A 25,804-nucleotide genomic window follows, 5' to 3' on the forward strand; every position below is an offset into this window, starting at 1 on the left:
TTAATCATCTCTCGTCTTCTTTGTTCAGTTGTAATTATTTTCGCGCGTCCATTAAGCAGTTTATTTGTTTCCGGAACCGCTCCTTGTTTCATTGGCCAATCACTCCCCTCACGCCTTTATTCGCAAAAATAATCGTGCATGCAGTTTTCTGTGATCATGCTTGATCACTATCAAATTTTCTTACATTGCCTGAGGGTAACGACATGATACTGAGCCTCGTTTTAACTGCAAGCAAAACCGTGACACGCACAAGCTGGGTTTTGGAAGCGAGGGGGGGCAAGGAAACCAGTAACCGTTTTTCCCTCACAGGCAGCCAGTGTCGTGTGAATCGCTTCAAGCCCTTCTTTGACGGAAGAAAAGTCAGAACCAAATCTATGGGAGCTTTAAAAGATTGGATGAATAAAAATAGATAAAGTAAGGTCACAGAAAATTTGCCATCACGCGTGTAAATAGATTTTTATGCGAAATACGAGTTTCTTCCACGACTGCTACACTGTTAGCCACGAAAGTGCACGTCTTGTGCAATCCCTAGAGGAAGGTCGAAGGATAGTGTCTGTAGATGACAGATCCGCGGACTGTGCCTATCCCCCAATAGAGAATTGGGCGTCAGAGCCACGGAGCCATGGGTTTTGAACGTTCCTTATCGAGAGTCCTTTCTTGGCTTCATCCCTCATTTTAGAGTCATAAAAAAATCTAGAAACTAGAAACTTCCAAAAAATTGCTAGCAACGCAAACCCTACGGAATAGGAAGGAAGACTATCGAGTTTCGCGCGCAGTACCTCGCCTGCATTTCATTTGAGTGCGTTGGCCAGATGACTACTGGTAAATCGGAATTATTTTAGTGATGAACATTTTTTAGAGTCGTTGATTGTGGTGTGCTAGCAACCGAGACGTTCTGTTTCAACTGACATGCGACATTTAGGCAAAGTAGATTTCGATTTACACAGTGCGCATTCCTATTTTTCCTTTTCCAATCTGGAGTAGAGCAAAATTTTAAACAAGAAGAGTTCTGTAAAAATAATTAAAAAAATCAAATTACACAAGGACACGTAAGCTTGCATATAAATACATGCGCAGTAAACAAACTAGGCACCGACGTGTCATCCGCGCGATTATGGAGACTGGGAACCAGTTGTTATATGTCAGATCTCTCAAACAACTTTACTATTGAAGAATGAACTCGCCGGTATTATTTATCTTATTTTCCAGTTTTCTTTATTGTCCAGTAGTCTCCGAAGATTATTATGAATTATTAGGAATAGACAGAGACGCTAGTCATAAGGACATTCGGAAAGCGTTCAAAAAGTTAGCCCTAAAACTGCATCCTGACAAAAATAAGGTAAGTGTACGTGTGACACTAAGGATTGTATCGCCATATCTTAATCGTTGATTTTAATAACTGTACTTCGTAAATATCGAAATATTTTCTTTCCAAAGGATGATCCAAAGGCACACGACAAGTTTACTGTGATAAACAAGGCTTACGAAGTTTTAAAAGGTAGGCGACATTTTCAACAGAGTATATACTTTTTTCACGTGTTAACTGAAGTTGTCCTGTTCTATAATTTTATCAGCTGGTTTCAATGTTTTCCAAAGCTCTATTGAAGCTCTTTTTTAAATCTGAACAGCGCTTCGGAAGTTGTGATTTTTTTCATGAGTTCCATTGCATTTTTGGCTTATCACACAGAAAATTAATGAGAGTGAGCCTATTTCTTTTAATTTCTCTGAGTATTAATTATTTTTCATAAAGTTTATTTTACTCGTAGATTTAAATTAATTCGTTCGTGCAGCTAAAAAAACATAGTATTTACATCTAGACAGTGTTGTTGTGTGATTTGCTTTGGTTGAGATAAAACTGAACATCATACTGTGTGATTCTTGAAACCGTCGCCTATGACAAAGCTTTCGTCGAAATTAGTAAAACATTTTATTATTCACGAAGAAATGAATCACAGGTTCTAAACATGAGAAGATCATTGCTAATAACGTTCAAGATGGCCGAATTGTATCTTTTAAGAGTGATGCAAGCTTGAGGGATGTTATTAAAATGAGAAGATAATTAGCTTTATGAAACACCGCATGCAATGTTCTGTTTATTATTTGTATGTCAAGGAAATTTATTCAGGCTAATGGAAGACAATCTTAATGGCAAATTTTAGGAACACAAATTATGTTGTTCACTTAAATTTAGACGCAGCTCTCAAAACTTACATGTCCACATCTGTGAAAAATTCATGAAGCAGCTGCACTCTGCAATTCCAAATATATTTTCGCAAATAAAAAAAAATAGAATTCAGTGGTAGTGATGTTCATTAGGAAAAAAAGCCATTCATAATCTGAAACAAAGGAAATTAAAATGAGACTATTTGAGATAAATTGAACACAGGTAAATTTGCTATGGTAATAGGACTGAGTGGAGTCCAATTCAATCTGTATTATCATAAGTGAGTGACAAAACTGGAGAACCACAAAGGCGGAGTCCAATTTGTTAAAAACAACTATGATTACAGACAGAATTGGACAACACAAAGTTGCATTAACAATAAATCAAAACTATTACAGAATTTGAGAAACAAACCAGCCATTGATCTTACATTTCATAAAAAAAAAATAGTCAACATAGGGAAATGCACAATAACAGCACATGCACATGATGCATACTGTTGAATTACACAGGCATTGATATATATACTGTCCTCTCAGTGCCCAAGTTGGGCTAGTGATAACCAATCATGTTTGAGAATTTTGTTATATTTTTTATTAGAATCAGCATAATATTGAACAATGTTCCTTAAAAGTGAATGATTATCTTGCATTTCTGAACTCCATTCTATCTATAGATGAAGAGCTTCGGAAAAAATATGATTTATATGGGGAAGAGGGGTTGAAAGATGACCACTTTGGCGGAGGACATTACCAGAGTTGGAATTATTTTAATGAAGAATTTGGTAAGTTTGCATGTTGTTGTTTAACCTTACAAAAAACAATTTTGCCAAGTTGGAAAAAAAATAATCATATTGAGTCAAAATACCTCTTACTATCAGAGCATAAGGGCTGTAAGCCTCTATACAGGCCCAGGTGGCCCAAGGGGCAGGCGCTTAACTCCAGTTTCCATAGCATGAAGTGGCTAGGAGTACTGCTACTCCCCCCTGGATGAGATGCTAGTCCATCGCAGGGTTACCCTTAGCATGTTTGCTGGTACCCATTTGTATACTTGGGTGAAGAGAAGCACTGTGAGAGTAAAGTGTCTTGCCTAAGAACACAATACAATGACCCCGGCCAGGGCTCAGACCTGGACCACTCGATCATGAGTTGAGCACACTAACCATGAGGTCACCATGCCTCCTAATAAGGAGGATAAGGCACATAAGGGCTGTACCAGGGAATATTGGTGCCAGGTTGTGGCAGTAGAGACCTAGCACAGTGGGGTCCATATAAAAGAGGGCAAGGGCTAATATTTCCCTGTATAGCATGAGCAAGCAAGGTAAGTCAGTAGTTTAATACGTGGCACTCAGACCAGGTTGGTTTATCTTGAATTTGCTGGCTTTCTTGGACAAAAATACACAGTTTGTATCTGGCAAAATCTTACAAACCAATCAGATTGCTTGGGTTTACTTCAAAACTACCTTGCCATATTTGGTGATTAACATTTATTTACATTTAATTTGTTGGTAGTTATTTGGAATTTGGAAAATCAACGGAATGGTAACAATAATTATCATCCTTGTGCTCTTCTTGCAGAGGATGTCTTGTCCTCTGTTACAGACCTTAAACTTGCTTTCAACAGCTAGGCACTGAAAAGTGCCACCTCTTTTGAGCAGAGCCCTTTAAGTGTATTTTGTAAGTCAGCAATGGGTAATCACCAGTAACATTGTGTTCATAACACACACTCACTGTATGTTTTTTTAAAATAATCTCTTCCAGGTATTTATGATGATGACCCAGAGATTATCACTTTAAGCCATTCAGATTTTGGTAAGTTTAGTGACCTTAAATCATGCATGATTGCCTTACCATCATTTTGTTCAATAATCACAGATTTCCCCGACAGCTAAGTGACACTTGTAGTTTAGCCATGTAAGAAGAGGTTATGTTTTTGTGTAAAGGTTTTTATTATAGGAGTGTAATTTTGTGGGTTCTCTTTTAGTCAGGAACGCATCAAAGTAGCCCCAATCAAAGCCAGAATTCTCATAACATTAATATTTTAGTCCAGAGTCCAGGATGCAGAACATAAAATCACAGCAGATATACTGGGCTTTATTCTAGGAGTACTAGTCTTATTAAAATTTTTTCATTTGTGTTATTTAGAGGTGTCAGTTGATGGAAGTGAAGACATATGGTTTATCAACTTTTATTCACCTTTCTGTTCACATTGCCATGATTTAGCGCCAACAGTAAGTTGTCTTCATCGCATGGCTACTTAATTTTTGGAGTAATTGTGATGTTTTGGTTGTAATTTTGTTTTATTGCATTCAAAAACAACAAATTGGCAAATGCTTGAACAGAAGGTTGTTGTCATGCCGTTGAATATTTTTTTTCCAGTTTGTGTGAAAACCTGGTGGGAAGGAGGCTACTCTTCAATAGAGTTTTGATGCATATAGGAATCTTGTAAGGATGATTGGAATTCCTACAGTTTGATGTAATTGTTGGAAATTTCTCTTCACAGTGGAGAGAAGTTGCTCGGGAACTTGAAGGAGTGATCAGATTTGGTGCTGTCAACTGCCAGGAAGAATGGAATTTGTGTCGACGACAAGGGATCCCTAGCTACCCCTCCCTTGTGCTTTATCCTACAGTGAGTCCATACAGTTTTCATTGTTCTTAAAAAAAATTATGTTTTGTAAAATTTACCATCATATCTTCTGTTGATGAAATTGTTTCTTTGTTATTGAGGCCTATTTTATCTTTTTCTACAGCATGAATTCCATCGTGGTCCAAGAAATACAGAAGCCCTTGTTAAGTTCATACTGGACAATCTGGAAGTTAACCTTTTTGATTTATGGGAAGGTATGTGCCTCTTTATTATTTTGCTACCCTGAGATCTGAGAGTTGATTTTTTCACTTGATGACCAGACATTTAGGGTTTTTTTTTTAAGGCAAATTAAAGCATTTATTTAAATCTGATTTGTGTTACAATCACAGGTAACTTTGAGAAGCAGATAAACAAAGGCAATGAACCTTGGTTGATTGACTTTTGTGTTGCTGGAGGAGGTGAGGATTCTTTTCCTTGCAGATCTGAAGTAAATTTCCAGTATTTCTACAATCATTGTGTTTGTGTGTTTTCCAAATAGGATTAATTACAAATAAATTTCTCAGTTATAGAGTGTGCTTTTTTATTTTTCACACAGACTGCCTTGACTCAGATACCAGAATTAAACTCTCTGCTATTCTGGTAAGAACTAATTATAAAATTATTATTTGCAATGATTATAATCAGAAGCATGTATGCTTCTGTTGCAACAAAATTGACTGCCACCTGGGTGTCTTAAAGTTAGCAAATTATTGGTAGAGTGCCAGACTGTAGTATAAGAAACTGAGGGTTGAAGCCCTAGATAAAAACAGTACTCCTTTGACCATAGAAAGTTGGAGGAGTTTGAATGTGCTTCATGTATCTTTGGGACCTGCAATCAACTGGTTAGTTAATTCTTTCACTTAGAAGATCTGATTGTTAATTCTCCCCTCTGGCTGCTACATGTTTCATTGTAAATTAGCTTCCAGAATTTGATGTTAGATCAAGAAAACATTTTCTACCTGATAAGTTTGAATATTCTCATAACTTCTTTGCTGGATAGTGCATGGATTTTGTTGGGAGAAATTACTTGCTGATCAACTCAGAGTTAGGAGTTAACTAAAGTGATTTTTGATAAGGGCTAAACTGCAGAGCCGATCTCCTGCATCTTGAAAGGAGTTGTTGGTGGGGGATTTTGTAGCCTTATGAAGTTTCTGAAAAGAATAAGGGATATATAAAGTTTGCAGTGTTACTGTCTGGTCTTTGAACGGGTCTTGGCAAATCCACATTTCTAAGAAATCTGAACAGCAGCATGAACTTTTATCCTAAGTGACAACAACTCTCTGATGTATCTGCTTCAAAATCATGGCAGGATAAGTTAGGAAGCTTTATTATCAGTCCTCACCTAATGCTGTATGTGATTTCCAGGATAATTTGGTGAATATTGGTACTATTGATTGTGAAGCAAGTTCCCAGCTGTGTAAAGATGTTGGCTACAGTGATGACTTGGTGTACTTTAAGGGAGATGTTGAACCAGGCAAAGGAGAGGTACGTAAGCTGCTTTGTGACCTGGTGATGGTCTGAAATTCAGTGTGCTAAGCTCTATGTTGTTGCGTCTTCCACCTGTGGCAAGTGTTTCCGACAACCCTTGGAAAAAAAGTGACCCTCAAGGGATTATTTATCATAATTTACAAATTTAGTTTGCTTCTTATACTTGTCATAGGTTATTGACAGTTTAGATGCCCATGAAATTGTCAGTATGATTTTAAAGAAGCTTCCTGATCCTGTTAATATAGACTTGAAGAAATTTGAGGTGATGTATAATTTGCTAATTGAACAACAGTGAATAATGTATGAAATGTAACAACTCAAGACAAAAATTTGTACTGTTGATGGCAATTTACAACCTTAATGCTCTTTTATCAAGTTGTCTGATTATCTGCCTAAGAGTGTTCCTTAAAAGGACTGTAGTAGGAGAAAGAGCTTACAAATGAAAAAGAAAGAGATTATGAATAGAAAAAAAAAGAGGTTGACATTTCAACAGCCTGAGGAGAAGTCATCATTCAAGTCAGGTGATGACTGTTGCTGTCACTGTTTGTTTTTGACTGACAACAGTTTTTTCCAGATCAACTGTTAGCACTGGCTTAAAACAATTCCCTGTTTAATAAGTGTTATTAGTTATTATTTTATTACTTCTTTCTAAGAAATCTCAGAATTTCTACAAGTAGTTAAGAGATTTCCTGTTATTGTTATTTTTGTAGGAACTTAGGGAAGAACTCTCCCGTACTACTGATCTTCCTTGGGTGCTGCATTTTGACAGAGGGCCAATGAACAGCATGGAAATAAGAAAGCTGCCAGCATTTACTTCAGATATTAACGTAAGATCCTAGCTCTCTTCGATTTTCGTTTTACCACACCCATTCAAAAAGCTTACTGATGCGTTAAGGTTAGGGAAAGACTTGGCATAACCCAGTCAAGTGACTTATTTGGCCAGAGTGACCTGGGGTGTTGCTTCTCTCCCCTGGATGGGATGCAGGTCCATTGCATTTTATTTCCCCCCCCCCCTTCCTTCCTTCTTCACCACAGCATTTGATTAGATTTCTCTGACAGTTCACCAATTCTTATTTATACTCTTGGATGGAGAGAGGTCTACATAAACGTAACGCAATCACCTGGTCAGGTCTCGATCCCAGACCTCTTGACCCATAATTAAGTGCGCTGACCGTCAGGCCGCCGCATCTCCCATCCATTAACCCTTTACACCCTAACATCAGTATGCATATTCTCCTTACAGTCTTCCAGATATTTCCTATTGTTCTGAAAAGGAGAATTTGTTTCATAATCAAGAGCTTCTCTAGTTGGTGATCATTTCCTTTATTCTCGTGACCTAAACCTGTGAATTTGGGAGATATTGTAAGGAGAAATTAGATGCTTGTCGCTCTTAGGGGCTAAAGGGTCAACGAATTATGCGATAGCGACTTTGTTATTTTAAAAATGGTCGACCAGTAGGAGGTTATCGTCTGATGTTGTTGTTCGTTGTTCTTATCCACAGGTTGGTCATGTTGATTGTAGTAAAGAAGTAGAGATATGTCGGCGAGTTCACATCAGAAAGTTCCCCATGGTGGCCCTGTTCAAAATACATGGATACTATGAGTGGCATCATGGTAATTGATATTCGGCATATTCTCCTTCGCAACCGTTTTTGGGGATGTCGGAATGTCACGCAGCTCTTTTCTCACTCCCCACCACTCCCCCCGAAAAGAAGTTTTCGCTCACAACCTAACTACAAACTTCTTATTGGGGTAGCATTGCCTTACATCCTCAGTTACGGTGGCTCGCCAACTGATCGCTTACTCAGGAGTAAAAACACTTGTTATCTTGAATACTTACCTTCTCACTTTTGTCTCCAATCGGTTTAGTCACAAATTAAACCTGCTTTTTTTTTCTGTGCTTGTTATCATGTTATGCTTTATGACCCCCTTTTCGTTATTTATTTACACTCACGATGCTGTTGAAATCGCTGATCCAACAGCATTCAGGACGTTTGTCTTTCTTTAACTTGGCAAATGGCGTAGGTCACCAACGACTTCTCTGTAACACAGTTGTAAAACATCGAAGCGCAAACCCACGTTGATCCGGAGCCGATTCCGTGAGGTGGTGGGTGGGGGGGGGGGGGGGGGGGTTGACTCAAATTTTTCCTTTTTCGCACTGCTATAAAGTTTCTGTCTTCCTCATTTGATGTATTCTTCTGTCTTTTCAACAGGTCGCTTCACTGCACATGATATTGCTGTTTTTGCCAAAGAGAGTGCTTCCTCTAGCGTGCAGACCTTAGGACCTGAAGACTTCCCGGCTAAAATCACTAAACCTAATCAACCATTTTTCGTTGATTTCTTTGCTCCAGTGAGTGAACAGTTTTGTACGTTTGTATGTATTGGCGATATTTTGACAGGTTGGCCCAGTTCATCTTAAAGCTGGTTCAAACGGTGGCCTGTGTTTACAAGAACAAGGTCAGATCACCTTATCACAGGGAGTTACGTTCCCTACTCTTCGCGACAAGTGCGTGGGTTCTTGAACGTCACTTGCTAACCAGTACAGTGACAATGCAGGAGACGGTGCCAACGTGGGAAATGTTTCTGTTTAGAAAGTTCATTGGAGTTTCGTTCACGTGTTTTTACAGCTGTTTAAAGACGTGTTTTTCATTTCTTTTACTTTCCTTTTTCAGTGGTGTCCACCTTGCATGCGTCTGTTGCCTGAATACAGAAAAGCAGCTCGATCATTTGAAGATCACGAAGTTGGTTTCGGTACCGTGGACTGTACTATTCATTCCAACTTATGTCATATGGTAAGAACATGACCTAACAATGATACTGAAAAAACTCTTACTCCGCCATCCTCTCCTATCTTTCTCTGGGTAGCAAAAGGGGACACCCTCATCCCATTTCACGCACGAAGTTAAGAAAACTTCACGCGTCATGTATATAGAAGGAGAACTTCAAATCTCTCCGCCTGTTTAAAATGTTTCGGGAAATCTTGAGGTTTTCATAAACTGAAAGAAAACATTCAGCGGTCACTTATATTTCAGAATGCAAATCACGCTTCACGCGGTTCATAAATTCACGAATCACGCTCGCCTTTCCGCAAAGTTCACGCGTCACAGTTTGGCTTTTATCACGCGTCACGTCGAAAGCCTTTGTCTCGTATGCACACGTGACTATAATCTTGTGGATCTTCTGAAGAGGCCGTTCCTCTAACGCCTTCTTATAATATTCTCGTGGTGACTCGGCTTACATACTGCACTCGTGTAACCAATCAGAACACAGAAAAATATTACAAAGAGCTAGTGAGGACTCAAAGTAAAAAAAATAAGTTTACCTGAAGCGCGGGAAAAAGGCGAGTAATCAAGTAGCGATTGGTTCTAGAATTTGATGGGTTGAGAAAGTGGCGCGAGTTTCCAGGGCCAACCAGAGAGCAAAGACCAGCAAAACCAACGTAACCCAGGTTTACCGCCCTTTAAATCCGCTTTAAGTAATCGTGAGTAATCTTAGTTTTGTATTCTTGTGTATGTGTTGTTAGCAATCAGTGAGAGAATGTGACTGCAACGATATCGCACATGTATCACATAATTACTTTTGGATATATTTCAGTATAACATACGCTCCTATCCAACGACGATATTATACAATAACAGCCTTCCTCATCAATTTACGGGCCACCACACAGCAGCTGATTTGGTGGAGTTTATCGAGGTTAGTTTTATCACACGTCGCACGATACTGTCGCGTCAACAAACTTAAGCTAAGTGTGGAATATGGGTAGTCAGAGGCAGTATAATTAGGTTAGGCTAAGCGCGGGAAAAGAGCGTACTTCGATTAAATTTGGTAAAAGCAAAACCAAAATTATCACAACAACCAATCAGAACAAAGGAAAATACAACAAGGAGGCAATGAGCAGTCATAGTAAAAACAAACCTCATGAAGCGCGGGAAAACGCGTGTGAACAAGTTACAACAGGCCTTAAGCGTACTGTTGAATTTTAATCGGAAGATGTTCTCAAAACACTGTTATCAAGAGAAAACTTCTTCACGAAAACAGCAAAAAAAGTAACAACGATTTATGAGTGTTTTAGTACAAGCAGAGCAAGCAGTGAATTTTCAGTAAATGACGTCATTGCGCATAAGAGGCATTGGTGTAAGTTTTGCATCTGAGTGGTTTGCAGAATGGCGCGAGTATTAGGATTCCTCTCGACTCTCAATAGAAAAATTGAAAAGTGCCGCGGTAGGATAGGCTAAAAATGTTCGATGTTTTTTCCTCGCCATGTTATGGCGAGTAGCCATAATAATAATCTCTGTCTCGTTATTTCAGAACACCATGAAACCTTCGGTTGTACAGCTGACGCCTGAAACATTTAAATCACTGGTTGGGGAAAGGAAGAACGGTGAAACATGGCTGGTAGATTTTTATGCACCCTGGTGTGGACCGTGTAATGAACTGGCTCCTGACTGGAACAAACTTGCCAAGGTGTTGAAAATGAAACTTATTTTCCTATGCTTGATGAAATGATGCTGATAATGATAATGAAATTGATTTTATATTTATAAGTGAAATAATAATGAATATAACAGTTTTATTAATAACGAGAATGATAGTGACGATGATGTTAAAAGTAGTACTAATGATTATGATAATAATTAAAAACGATATTGATAAAAAAAGAGAAAGAAATGATAGTGTTTTATGAGGTAACCCAGCGGGATGTTAAAGAACCTCTTAATTACGATAAAATTGGAAAACACTCCGAGAAACTGTAGTCACCTACTAATACTTCGTAATTAGTTTAACTTAAAGCACGTATCAGTTACGGACTTTTTGCATATGAATAATAGTAGCTAGCTCAATTCTTTGGTTTGATGAAAGGGCGGAAAGCAACTTGTTCATTGAATTAATTTTCTTCATATGAAGAATCGATTCACACGCTCATTTTCATTGGTTGTAAGTGATGATCTATTAGAAGACAGACGCACAGGTGACATCACCATTAACAACAGTTTGCTTCTTATCATATAAAACGAAGACTCCATGTTGTGGTGGGTCTGTTCAGTGATCAAAAGAAGACGTCAAAATGTGGCACGAGCGTCGGTGGCACTCTCGGCTGCGCCTCGTGGGCACATCTTGCCTTTTTTTTAAACTCTATTGTTGTAAAGAAGCATGGCGACGTGGAATGTGTTTGTTACTCGACAATTAACCCTTTAGACACTAACATCAGTATATATTTTCTCCACACTGTTCTCTATACATTCCTACAGCACTGACAAAGAGAATTTGTTTAACAATCAAGAGCGTCTTTAGTTGGTGATCATTTCCTTTATTCTCATGACCTCAATGTTTGTTTTAGGGCTGATACTTATAGGAGAAAATAGTTACTAATCACTCTGAGGGGTTAAAGGGTTAAGGAATTTCTTGCTTGTCGACTCGGCGGCCAGTCGTAGATTTTGTTGGATGCTCCGATGAAAATCTCTCAGAAGCAACAAGTTGATGTTGATTTTATACTCTTCTTTTTGCAGCAAATGCAAGGAGAAGCTGGTGTTGGGTCAGTGGACTGTCAAAAGTATCGATCCTTTTGCCAAGAGCAAGGAGTGAATTCATACCCCACCATTCGTCTTTATCCTCACTATTCCCAAGGATCCCGTACCTACGTGTGAGTACTTAGTAGATTTTTTTCTGGAACAGTTGTCATCTTAGTTTCGAATTCGGGTCAACACAGTGGTTTAAGATTCCGTTTTGTGAATTTTCTCAGGGGCCATCGCGGCTGGCGGGATGTAGATTCTCTATACAGCTGGGCATTCAAGTACCTTCCTTCGCTTGTAACGCAGCTGAATTATCAGGCATTCATGGACAATGTTGTCGACAGCGAGGATCCTTGGATCATCGATTTCTACGCCCCTTGGTGTGGCCACTGCATACAATTTGCTCCCCATTACGAAAAAGTGGCAAAGGTGAGCCAGTTTGGAAACAACTTCGTCTCAATATATATATATAAAGAACATATTAGTAGTATATTGTTCTTCCATATCACTCTGTAGAGGGGGGGAGGGGGGAGGGGGTGCAATACAGCAAAAACAGCATAAGAGTAAGGTAATGATTCGTTAACGCTGTACAGCAGCTTCACTCTAAAATCTTTGAGGCAATGGAGGTGTTATCTCAAGGGGCACTTAGATTTGCCATTTTTGCGAGCCCTTTACGAATATTTCAGTTGGAAAAATATGGATTTAACCGTGAAACCTGAGCACCTTTGTAAGCTTTTTAGTCATTGAGAAGGGGAGAAACTCGCCTTCTCCTTCCTAGACTTCGCGCGGATAATAAGGCAAGAGTAAACGTTAGAGGCTGAACTGATGTGTTTATATTTCAATTTCTTGTAGTTGTTAGAGGGACACGTCAAAACTGGTAAAGTGGATTGTGAACAGGAGTACCATCTGTGCTCAGAAGCTGATGTGCGAGCATACCCAACTGTCAAGTTATACCTTGGGTCACCAGGATCTGGAATGAATCAGGTAGCAAGTCAATTCGCACTTAAAAGAAAACTGTCATTTTAAAAGCGTACGCTCAGAGCGCCCAGTGATGTATATATTTTTCGTACACATTTTATTTCTTCATTCCTACATTCTTAGCCAGCATGGCGAGCGGTATCGTGTGTACGTTTTAAGGAAGGGAAGCCTTCGCGGTTCTTAGCTTATTTTCACGGGCTCGCTCCTTAGGCTTCAAAGCGCGCACCAAACTGCTAGCCACGCAGGCTATACATTCTCAGCTTTAAAAGGGGATAAAGGCGTATCTTCATTATTTTTTTAGCCAGTAAATGGACACATGAATATAGACTCTCAAAACCCGAATGAGATACGGGACATTGTACTTCAAGCTGTGGAGGAATACAAGGCTGACTTGGAAGACGAAAAAAGAAAAAAGACAAAGACAAAGACAAAGACAAAAAAGGTGAGATGTTTGAATTATCCTTCTGCACTTTGTTGTCTTTAGATGTATTTGTAATTATTGTAATTTCAGCTCTGAGAGAATTTGGTTTTAAATCAAACAGTATCTTGTATGATAAATTTATCGTATCTTATATCTGTCTTCACACCACCCTTCTGTTTGGAATTGTATTGATGTGTTGGGAGAAATTTTTTGTTGGTCGCTCCTGTAAGTGTGCTACTTCACAGTTGTGGAGCTCGAAAGTTTGCCATTTGCAATGCGTGACAATCCTACAGGAAAAGAAAAAAAAAAAAAAAGAAAATACTTTGATATATGCTTTAGAGGGAGTTGCGCATTGTTTTGTGGTCGCGTTTGCCGTTTGCAGATCCAATTTGGCGGCTCTACGATCCAATCTGATAGCGAAAAGTTCAATTTTAGTGTGAAAAAAAAGAGGAACAGGAAAGACTAGACTAAAAACCCTCTAGCTGAAGGAATGACGTACTTGATTTGAACCGAGCCATCACCGCTGCTCCATAAAAAGATTTGGGTGCCTTTTATGTTCGTAGAATTTGGTTTGTTTGGTTAACATGTCTTGTTTCCTTTTTTTCTGTTCCAGAAGAGCAAGAAGAAGAAAAATACTCCGGTACATGATGAATTTTAGAAGACTTAAAGAAACGTATCTCTTCAATCACAAGAGCCTTACACCGGCCACACTCTGGACAATCTTTTTGAAATTGGTCATTTTTAACATTTGGTGTCCATTAGTTCATTATGAACGCCTTACCCGAGGTGCGGTTTGGTGAAAAGTTTGGCTGTATTACCCACTTGCACACCAATGTCGAGATTTTATAGACAAGTAAAAGGAATTTTTATTGGTATTTTGAGCATTGTCCTCTCTCTCATCTCTCTACGACTTGTAGAATCGTCGATACTTTCATTTGTTCTCAGCGCGAGCTCAGGCTTGCCCAGTGCCCTTTGCAATCTCGATAAATGACGTTAGGGGAGACTAAGGCGCACGGGGGTTTAATAATTCAGGTCTCCTTTATTGGAAAAGCGCTACATCAAACGTAGCATCGTGTGTAGCGAGGCATCCTCTCTGTCTGAGAAATGCGAAGTGGGCTTCCAAACCCATAAATCACGTGCATTCAGTTAGCTCGAGTGGGCATCGCTGTTTTGTCAACAAATGTCCCGATTGTGAGATGGTAAACGTTTTTTGTAGCACGTGGAGATCGTGCTTGGAAAAAATGACAGAGATTACTTAGGAGGGCTTAGGCTTAGATCTAGGCTAAGCTGCAACGCCACTGTTCAGGAAGGAGCCCGCCAACCCCCTACCCTCCCTGCCCCTCTTTCCAATATTGCAAATTTATATCATAACAGTGGAACCCTGCTGACTCAATCTCCCCAGATAGTCAAAACATCTTTCAAGTTAGCGGCGGTGTACGAGTTGTTAATAAATGACTGAAAAAATGGGGTCGAAGGATCTTGTTCGAGTTACTGGCAAACGGGGTGTTTCTTCTACATCATCAGTCAGTAGAGGTTAAGTCATATTGGTTTTTAGTGAAAAAAGAAGTAAAAAATCTGCGCACGAGGCAGTAGATTTAGGGAAGTTCGATCTTTTAAAACCCTATCGTTGTGTTGTGTGACTCCTTTGTTGCATCCATCCTTTTTACACTGTATTTTTAAAATCTTCCTATCCCTGCCAGGCAATTTCAGTTTCATGTGAAAGCACATGTGGTACGAATAGAAAAGCGACAAATAAAATATAAAACTGCGCAAAAACGACATCAATTTACGTCGAGAAAATTAGTAAACGATACTCAACGTATTATGTTTTGTTCCCAAATCCGCTCTTCTGTTATCAATCACGTGAATATCGCGAGGTGCATTCCTTGCGTGATCTTTTCAACACGCGCACGTTAAACGAGGTACGTAGATTTGACTTGTTACCTATCCATTGAACTTGATTGCAGACTTCCTATCAAATGATAAAAAATAGCCTTCGCTCTTCACTTTATGGAATTACATGGTGTGTTAGATAGTGCGAGAAGAGAACCTCGATGGAAATCTTCGCTTTATATTCCACATGGAATTCAATAGATCGGGTTACTTCCTCGACAAGTATGCTTTCGAAAGTTCATTTTACTGATGTTTGATAATTTTAGGGCCCTGATAACCTCAGACAAGGGCCATAGAATCGACATAGGTACTTGAATGATATTACGTACCCAACAGTTTAGCATCTATACGTGGGAATACGTTAGTGGATTGACACGTCAACGTTTAATGGCGCGTTGTTTTGGTATAATTTGGATATAATTTTAAACCTTAGATTTTTTCTTGATGCTGTGTTTCCGCGATTTGATATGATTCGGTGGAGACGGCTTTAAAAGACATCTTCCTTCCATCCTAACACAGGTGATCATTCATTAATCTTACGAATAATATTATTGTTTGATTTAGGCTCCATTTGACAACGCACTCTAGTTAAAAACTTACTACTCTCATTAAGTCTTGCGCCAATCAAAGATCTTAATTTCCAGTAGGTTTGTATGTTGAAAAATTATATTCGTAATTTGAAATGCATATGAAGACAATGAAATGCCTAATGTGGACAAAAGAGTTGGTAATTTTGACTCGAATTAACTTTCATTTCTTCCTTGACAACGTAAAATTTTCATTAAAATTATCGAGGTACATGATTGAGGATTTACGGTTACTGAGATGTCGGTTGGTGCCTTCTGTCACATATAATCGGAGAGAATTTGCGCATCGTGGGTATCGAAACTTCTTCCAACCATCGCCATGTTTTTGAAAGACCTTCGGTAAATTTGAATTGTTAAACGTCGCGTAGACAAATTTAAGGTGTCGCAAAATGAAAGGGTGCTAACCTTTTGCTCGTGAATGGGAGTAAATTTTCCAGGTAAGTGCAAGTGAATTACAGTGAATGTATTTGTCTTTCAGAAATATCCACAGTGAAAGGTTCCAAGCGATCGTGGCGATGTTTTGAAGGCCAGCCAAATTCTTTGTGAACAGAACTAGTTTACTGATCATTTTATGCCCAAATTCAACGAAATATTTCTCGAACTTCAAGGTTCATCGAGCAAAGCGCGTTGTAATTACAACGGCAATTTGTGGGGAGGGGTTGAGGGTGGATGACAGGCGCAATTTCGACTCGGAAATGCTATTTTTACACGACTTGTCTAAACATAATCTCGAGAAACAGTTAACAGCATGACATCAGCGGAAATGTTAATATAGATTTTGATGTTCGGTCATTGAATTTGAGTGGTTTAAGCGAATGCTTTTTGCTCGGCAACAGAGCATTTCCATCTCTATTTACATCAGAATATTAATTTGACAAAGTACCTTAAGTGTTTTATGGGGCAAAAGTCGTACTGAAGCTTTTATTTTGGTAATCCTCGATCCAGGTTAAATTCAATTGTTCCTCAAGTGCAGTCGATGAGATTCCTAGCGGCCAGAATAATTTTCATTTTGGATTAATAACAAAAGAATGAAAGCTGGTCCCGGAGGCTGTAATTACCGAATAGCTTCTTTGCGTTTAAAAGTTCGAAAAAAAGCAGCGCTTCGTCAAAGCATTCTTGTAGCGAACACTTTCCGCACTCTTGTCTATCAAAAGTAGTGAGACCCGTCTTTTAGTGATCCAGCGGTGTTCTCTGATGAAATCCAGATCGAATTTTCATTAGAGACCGTGAGCATGTTCTCTATATTTTGATCACGTAGGAAGGAGCGCGCCAAAACGGAATCACCATCTCCTTCCTCCGTAAAGACCGGCTGATTTTTTAAGCATCTCGAGAACATAGAAAAAGGTAACGACAAACGCGAAGTCCAAAAACTGAAATTCTTTTTTCAACCGTTTGAACATTTGAAATATTTGCATTGGCCGTGAGAAAGTTGCTATTCTCATGAGGTTGGTTTATAATCGCGACAAAAGAGAGTGACCCCGGTCAATCTATACTGTTTGCGCATGATAAATAAATTGAAACGAGAGCTCTTCTGCATGAAGCGGATTATAGACCGGGTTTTCAGAGCTTGTCGCGCAAAGCAGAGCAAAATATGGAAATGCACGAAAATATGTACGGTATTCGTGGTGGTCTAATTTATATTTCCGTTGCATGTTTTTTCAGTCCTAAAAGAGGTGTGTTTGTTGTACTATACAATAGCTGTTATCTAAATAATACGAACATTGCCTAACGAGAAACTAAGGGTCCTTTTTTGCTTTGTCAGTATATCAAATATTCAAAACCAAACTACTCTAAAATTGCCTCACGTCAATCACTTTCATACGCCGGAGGCATAACACGTTCGGCTTTTTCGTCAGAGAAACTACGGTATTGTGCCTGTACGATCCGCATGGTGATTAGGTGTGAATTGTCCCGTGGAACAGTTAGGCATTATCTAAAATTAATCTTTATTACAAAAGAACTAGAATAAAGCTTTTTGTTAAAACCACCAATCGCTAAGCACTGATCAGCTCGAATTCCGAGAGCCTCCACTCAGTAATTTACATGTAGTTGTACTACATTGTGTCGTCTGTTCAGTTGACAAGCAGATAAAAATTTTGACGACAGCCAGTGGAGACAAGGGTTTGTTGTTCACGTAAACAACGAACAGAAGTGTAAAGTTTTTCTTTAACTCATAGTTTGCTCATGGTTTTGTCCCTACAAAACAGGCCAAGTCAGATGAAGACGTCCAAATCCACTTTGCAGTGAATGAATAATTCCACATTTTAACTTGGGTTTTCAAAAAGGTTAGTACATCAATTATCCTTTTTTTTTCGCTTATATCTTAGAAATGTTCGATCGAAACTTCGTTGCTTGCATCTCGGGTGATCTAAATCAGTAACAAGGTAGTTTAAGTCCCTGGCTCACTAAAAGTGATTGTAAACACATTAATATTGCATACTCGCTATTACTATAAACGGGAAAAAGGAAAAACGCAACCTAGAAAAATTTCATCATGATATTGTTTAAATGAGTGCGCCAAGACGTTACGAGTGGGTTAATTGTGACATAGAAGACTTGCTTCCGAGTGGACGACAGCTCAAAAAACTCTCTACGGTGGCTAATTAGAATTATAAACTCAGCTGGTTAAGCCAAATTGTGTTAAAACACCTCCCACCGACGCAGCATCACAGTTTAGAAATTAGAGGCTTTCCGCACTAGCGGACAAAATCAGAGAACACATTTTATCGTGAGAAATTTATGTTTTGTCGGTTACATTCACATTTTTGCCTGATTTCAGTTCAATTACACGCTGGTCGCAACTTTTGCGACAAATGGTCGACAAGTTAATTACGGTTTTGTTATGTAGTCGAGTTTGTCCAGCTTTTGCCCGGGACAAATTTCGTGTAATGTGCATTTGAAGATTTGTCCGCTTCGGACGAAATTTGTTAAGTAGCGACAATCCTTCTGCAGTTGTTGGTGATGACAGAAAATTTGTCGAAATAAACAACTTTTTCGTCTGTGCAGAAACACCTTTATTCGTTTTAATTCGAAGGCTGACCAATCTTATCTAAATTTGCTTTATCCAAATTCCAGCCGAATTCAGTTCATGAAGAGACATTTCCCCTCGAACTCCTCGAAGTATTTTAGACTCTTGGCATAGTACATATGTAGTTCATTGTTTGAAGGAAAGTCTATTTATAGACGCCCTTCTTTCTGTCTAGCCAAGTTTAATTCAAGAATTTAAGACATTTCGCCCTTGCTTACCAGGAGCGATTGCTGCTTTTGGTTTGACCCAATGTGTATAAGTTACGAACGTATGTGAGGAAAAGCTGATTCCTGAAGCCTTTTTCGGAATGTCGCCGGTCCTGAAGAGTTGTTTACAGAATTGAATTGACTTGAAACGATGAAACGATCAGAAAACACAAGTGTGGAGTGGTTTCTTTAAGCTTTGACTCGCATTACAGTTCCTGTGCATAAAAATTTCAAATACCACTTCCGGCCCACGTAAGTCAAGGGCCACTTTCCAGAAAGCGCTCTAGAACCATCATTTTTAGCTAAATTGGGCGTGAGGGAAGACTTACCTAATCTGAATACATACAGATGCTTCCATTTGATGCAGACGTTGTAATTTATGTCACCTTTGTTAATCTAATATGCGAAGGAAAGCTCCCATGGTGTCTAAATTTTGCGGCCGACTTATTAAATAAATCTTGATATTCCGGCGCGAACTCATGAAGCCACGTGCACAGATACAAGTCAAGTTTACCTCTTCGCAGGTGCTTCCGCGTTTCCCTTATTATCATGACGGTGCATGACGATTTTAATATATTGGCCAACATGCATAACCACGCTTACTAATATTATTTCCTTTTTCTCCCACAGCTTTTCGTAAGACGAAATTTTTTCATCGTGTATCCGCAGACTGTCTTTAATAGGACACAGTTTGGTTGAACACAGTGGTTTCGGTTCAAAACAAGATGAGGATTGGGGATCCTACACGGAATTATTTCTCTAAGGTCCGCTGTCGCTACATACTGCTCACCATAGTTCTCGTAATTGTGGTGGCACTCTATGTCACAATGAACTTAAAAAACTATGGTCTTTACACTGGAAATCATCCTTTCTTCGCAGCTCAACCGTGTCAATACCTCAACTCGAAAGAGAAAGGACAACTTTTGAAGATGGCGCATACAGTGCATAAGATTCTTGATGGCTTTGGTATAGAACATTGGCTCGTTTACGGATCTGTTTTTGGCGCTGTTCGGGCGCACGGCCCTTTGCCGTGGGACAATGACGTAGATATTGGTTTTAACGGCTCAGGGACATTCGCCACAATGGATTTTAACAAGTTTTTAGCCGCTTTTAAAGACAATGGACTGAAAGTTTATTACAGAAGGTGGATCACAAGCAACGTGATGAAAGTTTACAAGGATGATCAACCTCATATCAAAGTAGACCTGTTTGCCTTTTACAATTATCGTGGCTGGATGAAGCGCGCCGGGCTAGAAACGTGGATCTTTGCATTGAATTATAATTTACACGATACGTATCCGGCGAGACTAGTAGAAAAGCCTCTACCTATGGTCCGATTTGGTTACTTTAAATTACCGGCTCCAAGGGAAGGCCTTACAATTCAACAATACCTTTACCCCGACGACTGGTGGAAAGAAGTGAAACCTGTCACCTGTAAGTAACGCAATATTATGTTTGCTGCGTTACAAGCTACTAAATTGCCCCGCACAAATGAAGAACAGAAAGATCTTTTTTGTCTTCAATGTTCGGTATCGTTTCTCGTTTGTTTTACTACAACTTTATTTTTTTTTACTCAGTTCCACTCATTTTTTGGTGCTGAAAACTTTTGAAGTAAAAATTATTCAAGCTCTCCTCTTAGGACTAAAATAGTTCGCTCCTAGACATTTTTCTTGGTCTCAAAGTTATCATTAATTGAATTTCTATTTTGAGAAGCTGTCACAAAATGGTAAGTGACGTTCAAGATTTTGATGCGAAACGGTATATTTTTGGAAACCGAAAATTACGACTCATCCGAGCGTTAAAAATTACAGGAAATTATTGTAAAATTCCCATTAGACGAAGAAGGCGATACTGGTTAATGGTTTTGCCCTTTACCTAAATCTTTCTTGAGCTATCTTTAAAAATGTGATCATAACACGAAATGTTTTATTTGATTGAACTGAATTCAAACATATAACCTATCGTTTTCATAAAAATTTTTCTGAAGTCTTAAGAAGCATCCGAGTTAATAAGAAAAACGTAATTTCAACTAAAAGTTTATAAATCAGGAAGGTGTCATAATCTCGGACCTGGGCGACTCCCCTGGGGGAGTTTTCCCGGCAACTGCTGATCTTGGGCTTCGTTTTCATGTCATTTGCATATTTTGTTTTCATCTTTGGTTAATTTAAATTTACCCTAAACATCTCCTTGATTCAAATGCAAATTCTCTATACTGTTCTCTATACATTTCCTATGGAACTGGTAAGAAGAATCTGTTTGGCAGTCAGGAGCTTTTCAAGTTGGCAATCATTTCTTTTTTTCTCATGATCTAAATGTTGGATTCAGCAGTGATGAAGTAAGGAGAATTACGATGTTGATATTCTACATGAAAGAATGGTAAAGATCACACCAGCTTAGTTCATCAGAGTTTTTAGCCCAAGCTTTTGACACGTCACGCAATCCGCCCTCTGCGAGGATTACGTGACAAGAAAAAAAAGTTAGTCTTTAAAAGGCCACAGAGTTATTATTTCTTGAGGTTAATTTTCATTCGGGATAGACGGACACTCACATACTTAATCGTGTGATTATTTATATTGGGATACAACAAATAAAGTATAGATACACTTCAACGTCAGAATATGATCTTGAGCATTTATTACAGAGCAAAGTTTTTTTTTCTGTGCGGCGGTTAACTAAGCCGTCCGCCAGCTAAATTCAAGAGATATCTTGCCGTATGGTACCACCACGTTCACGGGCTATTTCTTCTCAGTCTAGCAGGTGGGAAAAAAAAGAGACCCTGGGAACCAGGTTGGATCAGGCGAACGCACGAGATCTTTCGGGAAGGAGCTTGTGCTAGCCAAGCTGGAGTTTAGCTCCAGTTTTTCGTGGTAAGAGAGGGGAGGGGGCCTTTGTTGCCTGTGTTTCAGCGGGGCTCGTATTCAAGCACAGGCTAGCACTTACTACAAAAAGGATATCTGCCATGTAGATTGTTCGGATTCGCGCGTTTTGGCAAATCTGAATTATAAGCTTGCAAAAAAGTTTACGTCGCAAAGAAGCAGGGGGAGGGTAAGGAGTATATGGCCATCCATAGAGCTCCTCCTCAAAACACAATCAGCGGAAACGTTCAAGTTTTTTTTATGACTTTCTTTTATGTTTCGATTGATCTCCATATATCTTAAACCCCCCCCCCCCCCATCACCTTCCTGACTGTCACATAATTTCGCCTGCGTGGTGTCAGTCTATCACCGTAACTTTGAAATTACCCGAGAAGAAGACAGGTAATTAAAAATATGCCTCGCGAAGTGATACCGTATTGGACATGATTGATAGCGATCTGTTAAACTTCTATGGAAGTTTTAAACATTTTTACGAAAGATGTAATGCCTTTAAAGAGCAAATACACGATTTGAGTCACGAATATGTCTTTACTTTGATATCCAATTTTTTTTTTCTGGAGTAATTTCATTTCTTCCTGGGTTTCATGGTAATCATAAACCCCTAAAACATCAGCTCAAGGCAGGAGCCCCTAAGTAATTAATGGGCTCCTGCTTAAGGACATATCAAAAAATCGCTCTACACCCCCAGCTAATTTAACACTCGCTAATTATATTTGTGCTGGTGAACTTGGCGTATCATTGCGATCTCTGAATGAAGTCCAAATTCACGATTTGCGTGACGAACATGTCTTTACTTTGATATCCAATTTTTTTTTTCTGGAGTTATTTCATTACTTCCTCTTTTTCCTGGCAATCATAAATCCCTAAAACATTAGCTTGAGGCAGGAGCCCATAAGTAATGGGCTCCTGCTTAAGGACATATCAAAAAATCGCTCTACACCCCCAGGTAATTTAACACTCACTAATTTTATTTGTGCTGGTGATCTTGACGTATCATTTCGATCTCTGAATGAAGTCCAAATTCTAGGGATATGGAGTTGATGACTCCAAGCTTCGAGTTCGATTCAGTTGGAAAAACAAAGATGTCGTGTAAAAGTTTTGCCAGACAAGTACCATAAACATCACATTCATTGCGTTGATTTATCCAATGCGAGACACTTTGTTTAAACAGTTGCACAAACACAAGTACCTCTTCCTCGCAGGACAATCTCGAAAATACGACCCGATAAGAGCTTACATAAAATGTGTTGTGAATCTATCCACATACCTAGCCTGAAGCCTGTCTTTTGTTCTTGCTACAGTGGCCATTTTACAGCTGTTTGGTGTTTGATGCTCCAGGGCTCTTTCTTATACATACAACACCCCAAAGGGAAATAATTAATTAACTTTCAGTTCTAAAGGAAATGGTACACCAAGGAACCAAAAATGACACATGGATTGCGCATATAAATGAACTATACACGTATTACAATACACGTCTTTAGACTTGATGATCACAGTGCGGCGAAACCTTCGTGTGACGTTTCATTTGGAATAGTCTCCCGCAGTAATGGGCTCTTGTCTCCTGTGAATTTGACCATTTCAAGGCATCTCGTAGGGCCGGGTTATCAGGTAGAGAAATTAGTCTAGATCGGTTTAGTACAAACTCCATAGTTGTTACCTACACTGCTTCCTTCTTTGGTAATCTGGTCTTATCAACTGAGTTGATAACGTAAATTTGTCACCGTAAAATTCGTCTTTAGCTGACGTTTGGAGTATTAGCCCCCTTCAAAGCGAATGACGAATCAACTCAGTTGATACTTAGATATCTTACAATATTTAAGACCACAGCAAATGCTAAGAACAGAATCGGCCTCAGAATACCTCATTGTAAAAGACGATGTATTTTTCGTTTTTCCGTTAGATCTATCTTTAAGACGTTATTAGTGGAGGGGGACTCTATAGCTGGGAAAATCACAAGCTCAGCAGAAGGTACCTAAAGCTTTTACTTAATTTCTCCTTTATTCCCTTAGTCTGACCAAAAATGACACGACTAACCGTATCTCTCTGGTACTTTTGTTTTAAATACTCCATCGGTTAGTGTGCATGCGGGTAAATTGACCATGGAGGATTAAATTAAACATCTCTTATTAGGACACTAACCCAAACACTTCCACGACCTTAGGCTAGTTATAAAGTCAAAGTAGGGTTTAGCCCACAGAAGAAGTTTCTTAATGTTGACCTGTTTTGTCTACGCGTTCTATTTATTCATTTATCGAAATTTATAAATTTCGTTTCTTTAAATGATAATGAAGAGGAAGATAACGGAAGGACTGTGATGAGACTAATCTCATCAACTTCATTTGGTTTCTTCATTAGCAGCATCACAGCCTTTACGTTCTTGTCGCTCCTGAAAAGCTAAGGGAATTGATGATGATACACAACATGTGTCCAAAACCCTTATTTCGTGCCAAGCACATCATCGCACTCACTCTGGTTATATCAGTCCCGGTAACACTTTATGTCTCTCTTAGCATGAGAGGGTATGCGAGTTACACCGGAAGAAATCCTTTACAACCTGCACAATGTCAGTACTTCAGCAAAACACAAGGAGAAAAGTTCTTAAATCTGACTTACAAAGTTCACAAGATTCTCGAACAGCTTGGCATAGATCACTGGCTAATGTACGGATCAGTGTTTGGGGCAATCCGCGTTCAGGGTCCTTTGCCATGGGATTATGATGTTGACATTGGTCTCAATGGCTCAGAATGGATAGCTTCGATGAATTTGGACCAGTTTGTGTCAGCTTTTGAGTCACAAGGACTGAAAGTGAATCAGAAATCGTGGACCAGTCTACGTTTGCTTAAAATTACCACCGACGATCTGCCTCTCTACAAGGTAGATTTGTTTGTTCTTAATAACTATCGTGGATGGATGGAAAGAGCTGGTTGGGAGTCATGGCTATTTTGGCTACATTATAGATTTTACCATAAATTTCCTACTCGATTAATCATAAAACCGCTACCACGAGTTCCATTTGGTTTCTTCAAAATGCCGGTACCCAGGGGAGGGATTGAGATTCAACGATACCTTTACCCATACGATTGGTGGAAAGAGGTCAAACCTGTCGCCTGTGTTTAACGTATTCTACCAAGCTTTAGGATTCCATCTTTTAACCTTGAAAGTTCTCCCGTACGCTACACTGAGAGAGTCTATTGTTATTAATTTCATTAAAGATTGAAATTGTTCATTTGTTTCCACTACGAGCGTGTTGTCCTTCTCTTGTTACTGGAGCGGCGCTTTGGCGGGTGGGAGTGGCACTCAAAAGAGCCTAGTATCTAGGAAATATGGACTGAAGTCCTGTATAAACTTGAAGTTTATTCAGATTCATTATAATTGCAGTGAACATGTGAAGATGCAATCTTTTATCATCGTAAATTGCTCTTCAGAGTCAGATAATGATGAGTTGAACATAAAATTTTTATGCCAAAGTTGTCTCTTTGAATATAGGGAACACAACTGCCCTCTGTTATACAGAACTTAGAATAAATAAAAGTGCTTTTCGCTGGAAGATAACTTTTTTCGAGTCACCTATTTGCTTTTTCGTGTTTATATGCATTCATTTAATGGTATTCTAGTTAAAAGATTTTGATGTTGAACATGAAAATGAAAGATACCCGGGCATGATTGTTCTTTCTAATGGGAAACACTGGTTTCGGTAGTTTTTGCAGTTATGAGAGTGACAAACCTCTAAATGCCTCAAAAACTTGAGACATTTCCTCTGCCATGATAAGATACATTTGCACGTTCGCTAATTACAATGTCCTTCTTAAAATCATTTGCGACACTTTGTCAAACATACGTGACCATATTTCATGAAAACTTTCAAGTGCATGTTCCCTTCATACTTGTCCATAAAATAAAATCCAAATACAAAATATCTAGATTTGGTCGAGCGTGAAAGCTTAGCTCTGGTTGGGTTAGTGCTTATACCCTCAGAACCCCTAACCATCTGTTGAGGGCTTTAATTACTGCAGTTTAGGGACC

General features: G+C 39.0%; 3 protein-coding genes across 16 annotated transcripts; all 3 read left to right on the forward strand.

Moving 5' to 3' along the window:
* The first annotated feature begins 1,121 nt into the window (after nt 1-1,121).
* On the forward strand, nt 1,122-14,063 carry LOC113666776 (endoplasmic reticulum disulfide reductase DNAJC10). Of its 2 annotated transcripts, none has more exons than XM_027182565.2 (22): nt 1,122-1,339; nt 1,438-1,498; nt 2,841-2,948; nt 3,925-3,975; nt 4,309-4,394; nt 4,667-4,792; nt 4,914-5,004; nt 5,140-5,208; nt 5,346-5,389; nt 6,155-6,274; nt 6,450-6,539; nt 6,988-7,104; nt 7,779-7,890; nt 8,490-8,626; nt 8,949-9,068; nt 9,871-9,972; nt 10,588-10,743; nt 11,787-11,920; nt 12,020-12,218; nt 12,642-12,773; nt 13,069-13,209; nt 13,802-14,063. In XM_027182565.2, exons 1-22 carry the CDS (start codon nt 1,175-1,177, stop codon nt 13,844-13,846), a joined length of 2,406 nt encoding a protein of 801 aa, XP_027038366.2. In that variant the 5' UTR covers nt 1,122-1,174; the 3' UTR covers nt 13,847-14,063. The 2 variants fall into 2 exon arrangements, with proteins under 2 accessions (XP_027038366.2, XP_089049861.1); XM_089193735.1 differs by having other exon boundaries at nt 1,129-1,339; nt 13,805-14,063.
* A 987-nt stretch (nt 14,064-15,050) lies between these two features.
* Nucleotides 15,051-25,020, forward strand: LOC113666787 (ribitol 5-phosphate transferase FKRP). 13 transcript variants are annotated; one of them, XM_089193739.1, is made up of 6 exons: nt 15,051-15,110; nt 15,515-15,600; nt 17,876-17,953; nt 19,533-20,336; nt 23,682-23,749; nt 24,137-25,020. In XM_089193739.1, the coding sequence occupies exons 4-5, from the start codon at nt 19,628-19,630 to the stop codon at nt 23,702-23,704; spliced, it is 732 nt and encodes a 243-aa protein (XP_089049865.1). In that variant the 5' UTR covers nt 15,051-15,110; nt 15,515-15,600; nt 17,876-17,953; nt 19,533-19,627; the 3' UTR covers nt 23,705-23,749; nt 24,137-25,020. The 13 variants fall into 13 exon arrangements, with proteins under 13 accessions (XP_089049865.1, XP_089049873.1, XP_089049872.1 ...); XM_089193740.1 differs by lacking the exon at nt 15,051-15,110 and adding an exon at nt 15,209-15,303 and having other exon boundaries at nt 24,140-25,020; XM_089193738.1 differs by lacking the exon at nt 15,051-15,110 and adding an exon at nt 15,288-15,303.
* Nucleotides 23,724-25,020, forward strand: LOC149033950 (uncharacterized). The gene is made up of 2 exons (XM_089193749.1): nt 23,724-23,749; nt 24,137-25,020. The coding sequence occupies exon 2, from the start codon at nt 24,188-24,190 to the stop codon at nt 24,896-24,898; it is 711 nt and encodes a 236-aa protein (XP_089049875.1). The 5' UTR covers nt 23,724-23,749; nt 24,137-24,187; the 3' UTR covers nt 24,899-25,020.
* Nucleotides 25,021-25,804: the final 784 nt, after the last annotated feature.

The sequence above is a fragment of the Pocillopora damicornis genome, chromosome 14 (assembly GCF_964200805.1).
Source record: "Pocillopora damicornis chromosome 14, jaPocDami1.2, whole genome shotgun sequence".
NCBI classification, from domain to species: Eukaryota; Metazoa; Cnidaria; class Anthozoa; order Scleractinia; family Pocilloporidae; genus Pocillopora; species Pocillopora damicornis.

Bases quoted from the DNA above. Each gene is read 5' to 3' on its own strand.
- LOC113666776 (XM_027182565.2), top strand. From the start codon at position 1,175: ATGAACTCGCCGGTATTATTTATCTTATTTTCCAGTTTTCTTTATTGT. The intron at 9,973-10,587 runs GTTAGTTTTATC...TCGTTATTTCAG, and splicing joins ATTTGGTGGAGTTTATCGAG to AACACCATGAAACCTTCGGT. The intron at 10,744-11,786 runs GTGTTGAAAATG...TTCTTTTTGCAG, and splicing joins ACTGGAACAAACTTGCCAAG to CAAATGCAAGGAGAAGCTGG.
- LOC113666787 (XM_089193739.1), top strand. From the start codon at position 19,628: ATGAGGATTGGGGATCCTACACGGAATTATTTCTCTAAGGTCCGCTGT. The intron at 20,337-23,681 runs GTAAGTAACGCA...TTTTTCCGTTAG, and splicing joins AGAAGTGAAACCTGTCACCT to ATCTATCTTTAAGACGTTAT.
- LOC149033950 (XM_089193749.1), top strand. From the start codon at position 24,188: ATGATGATACACAACATGTGTCCAAAACCCTTATTTCGTGCCAAGCAC.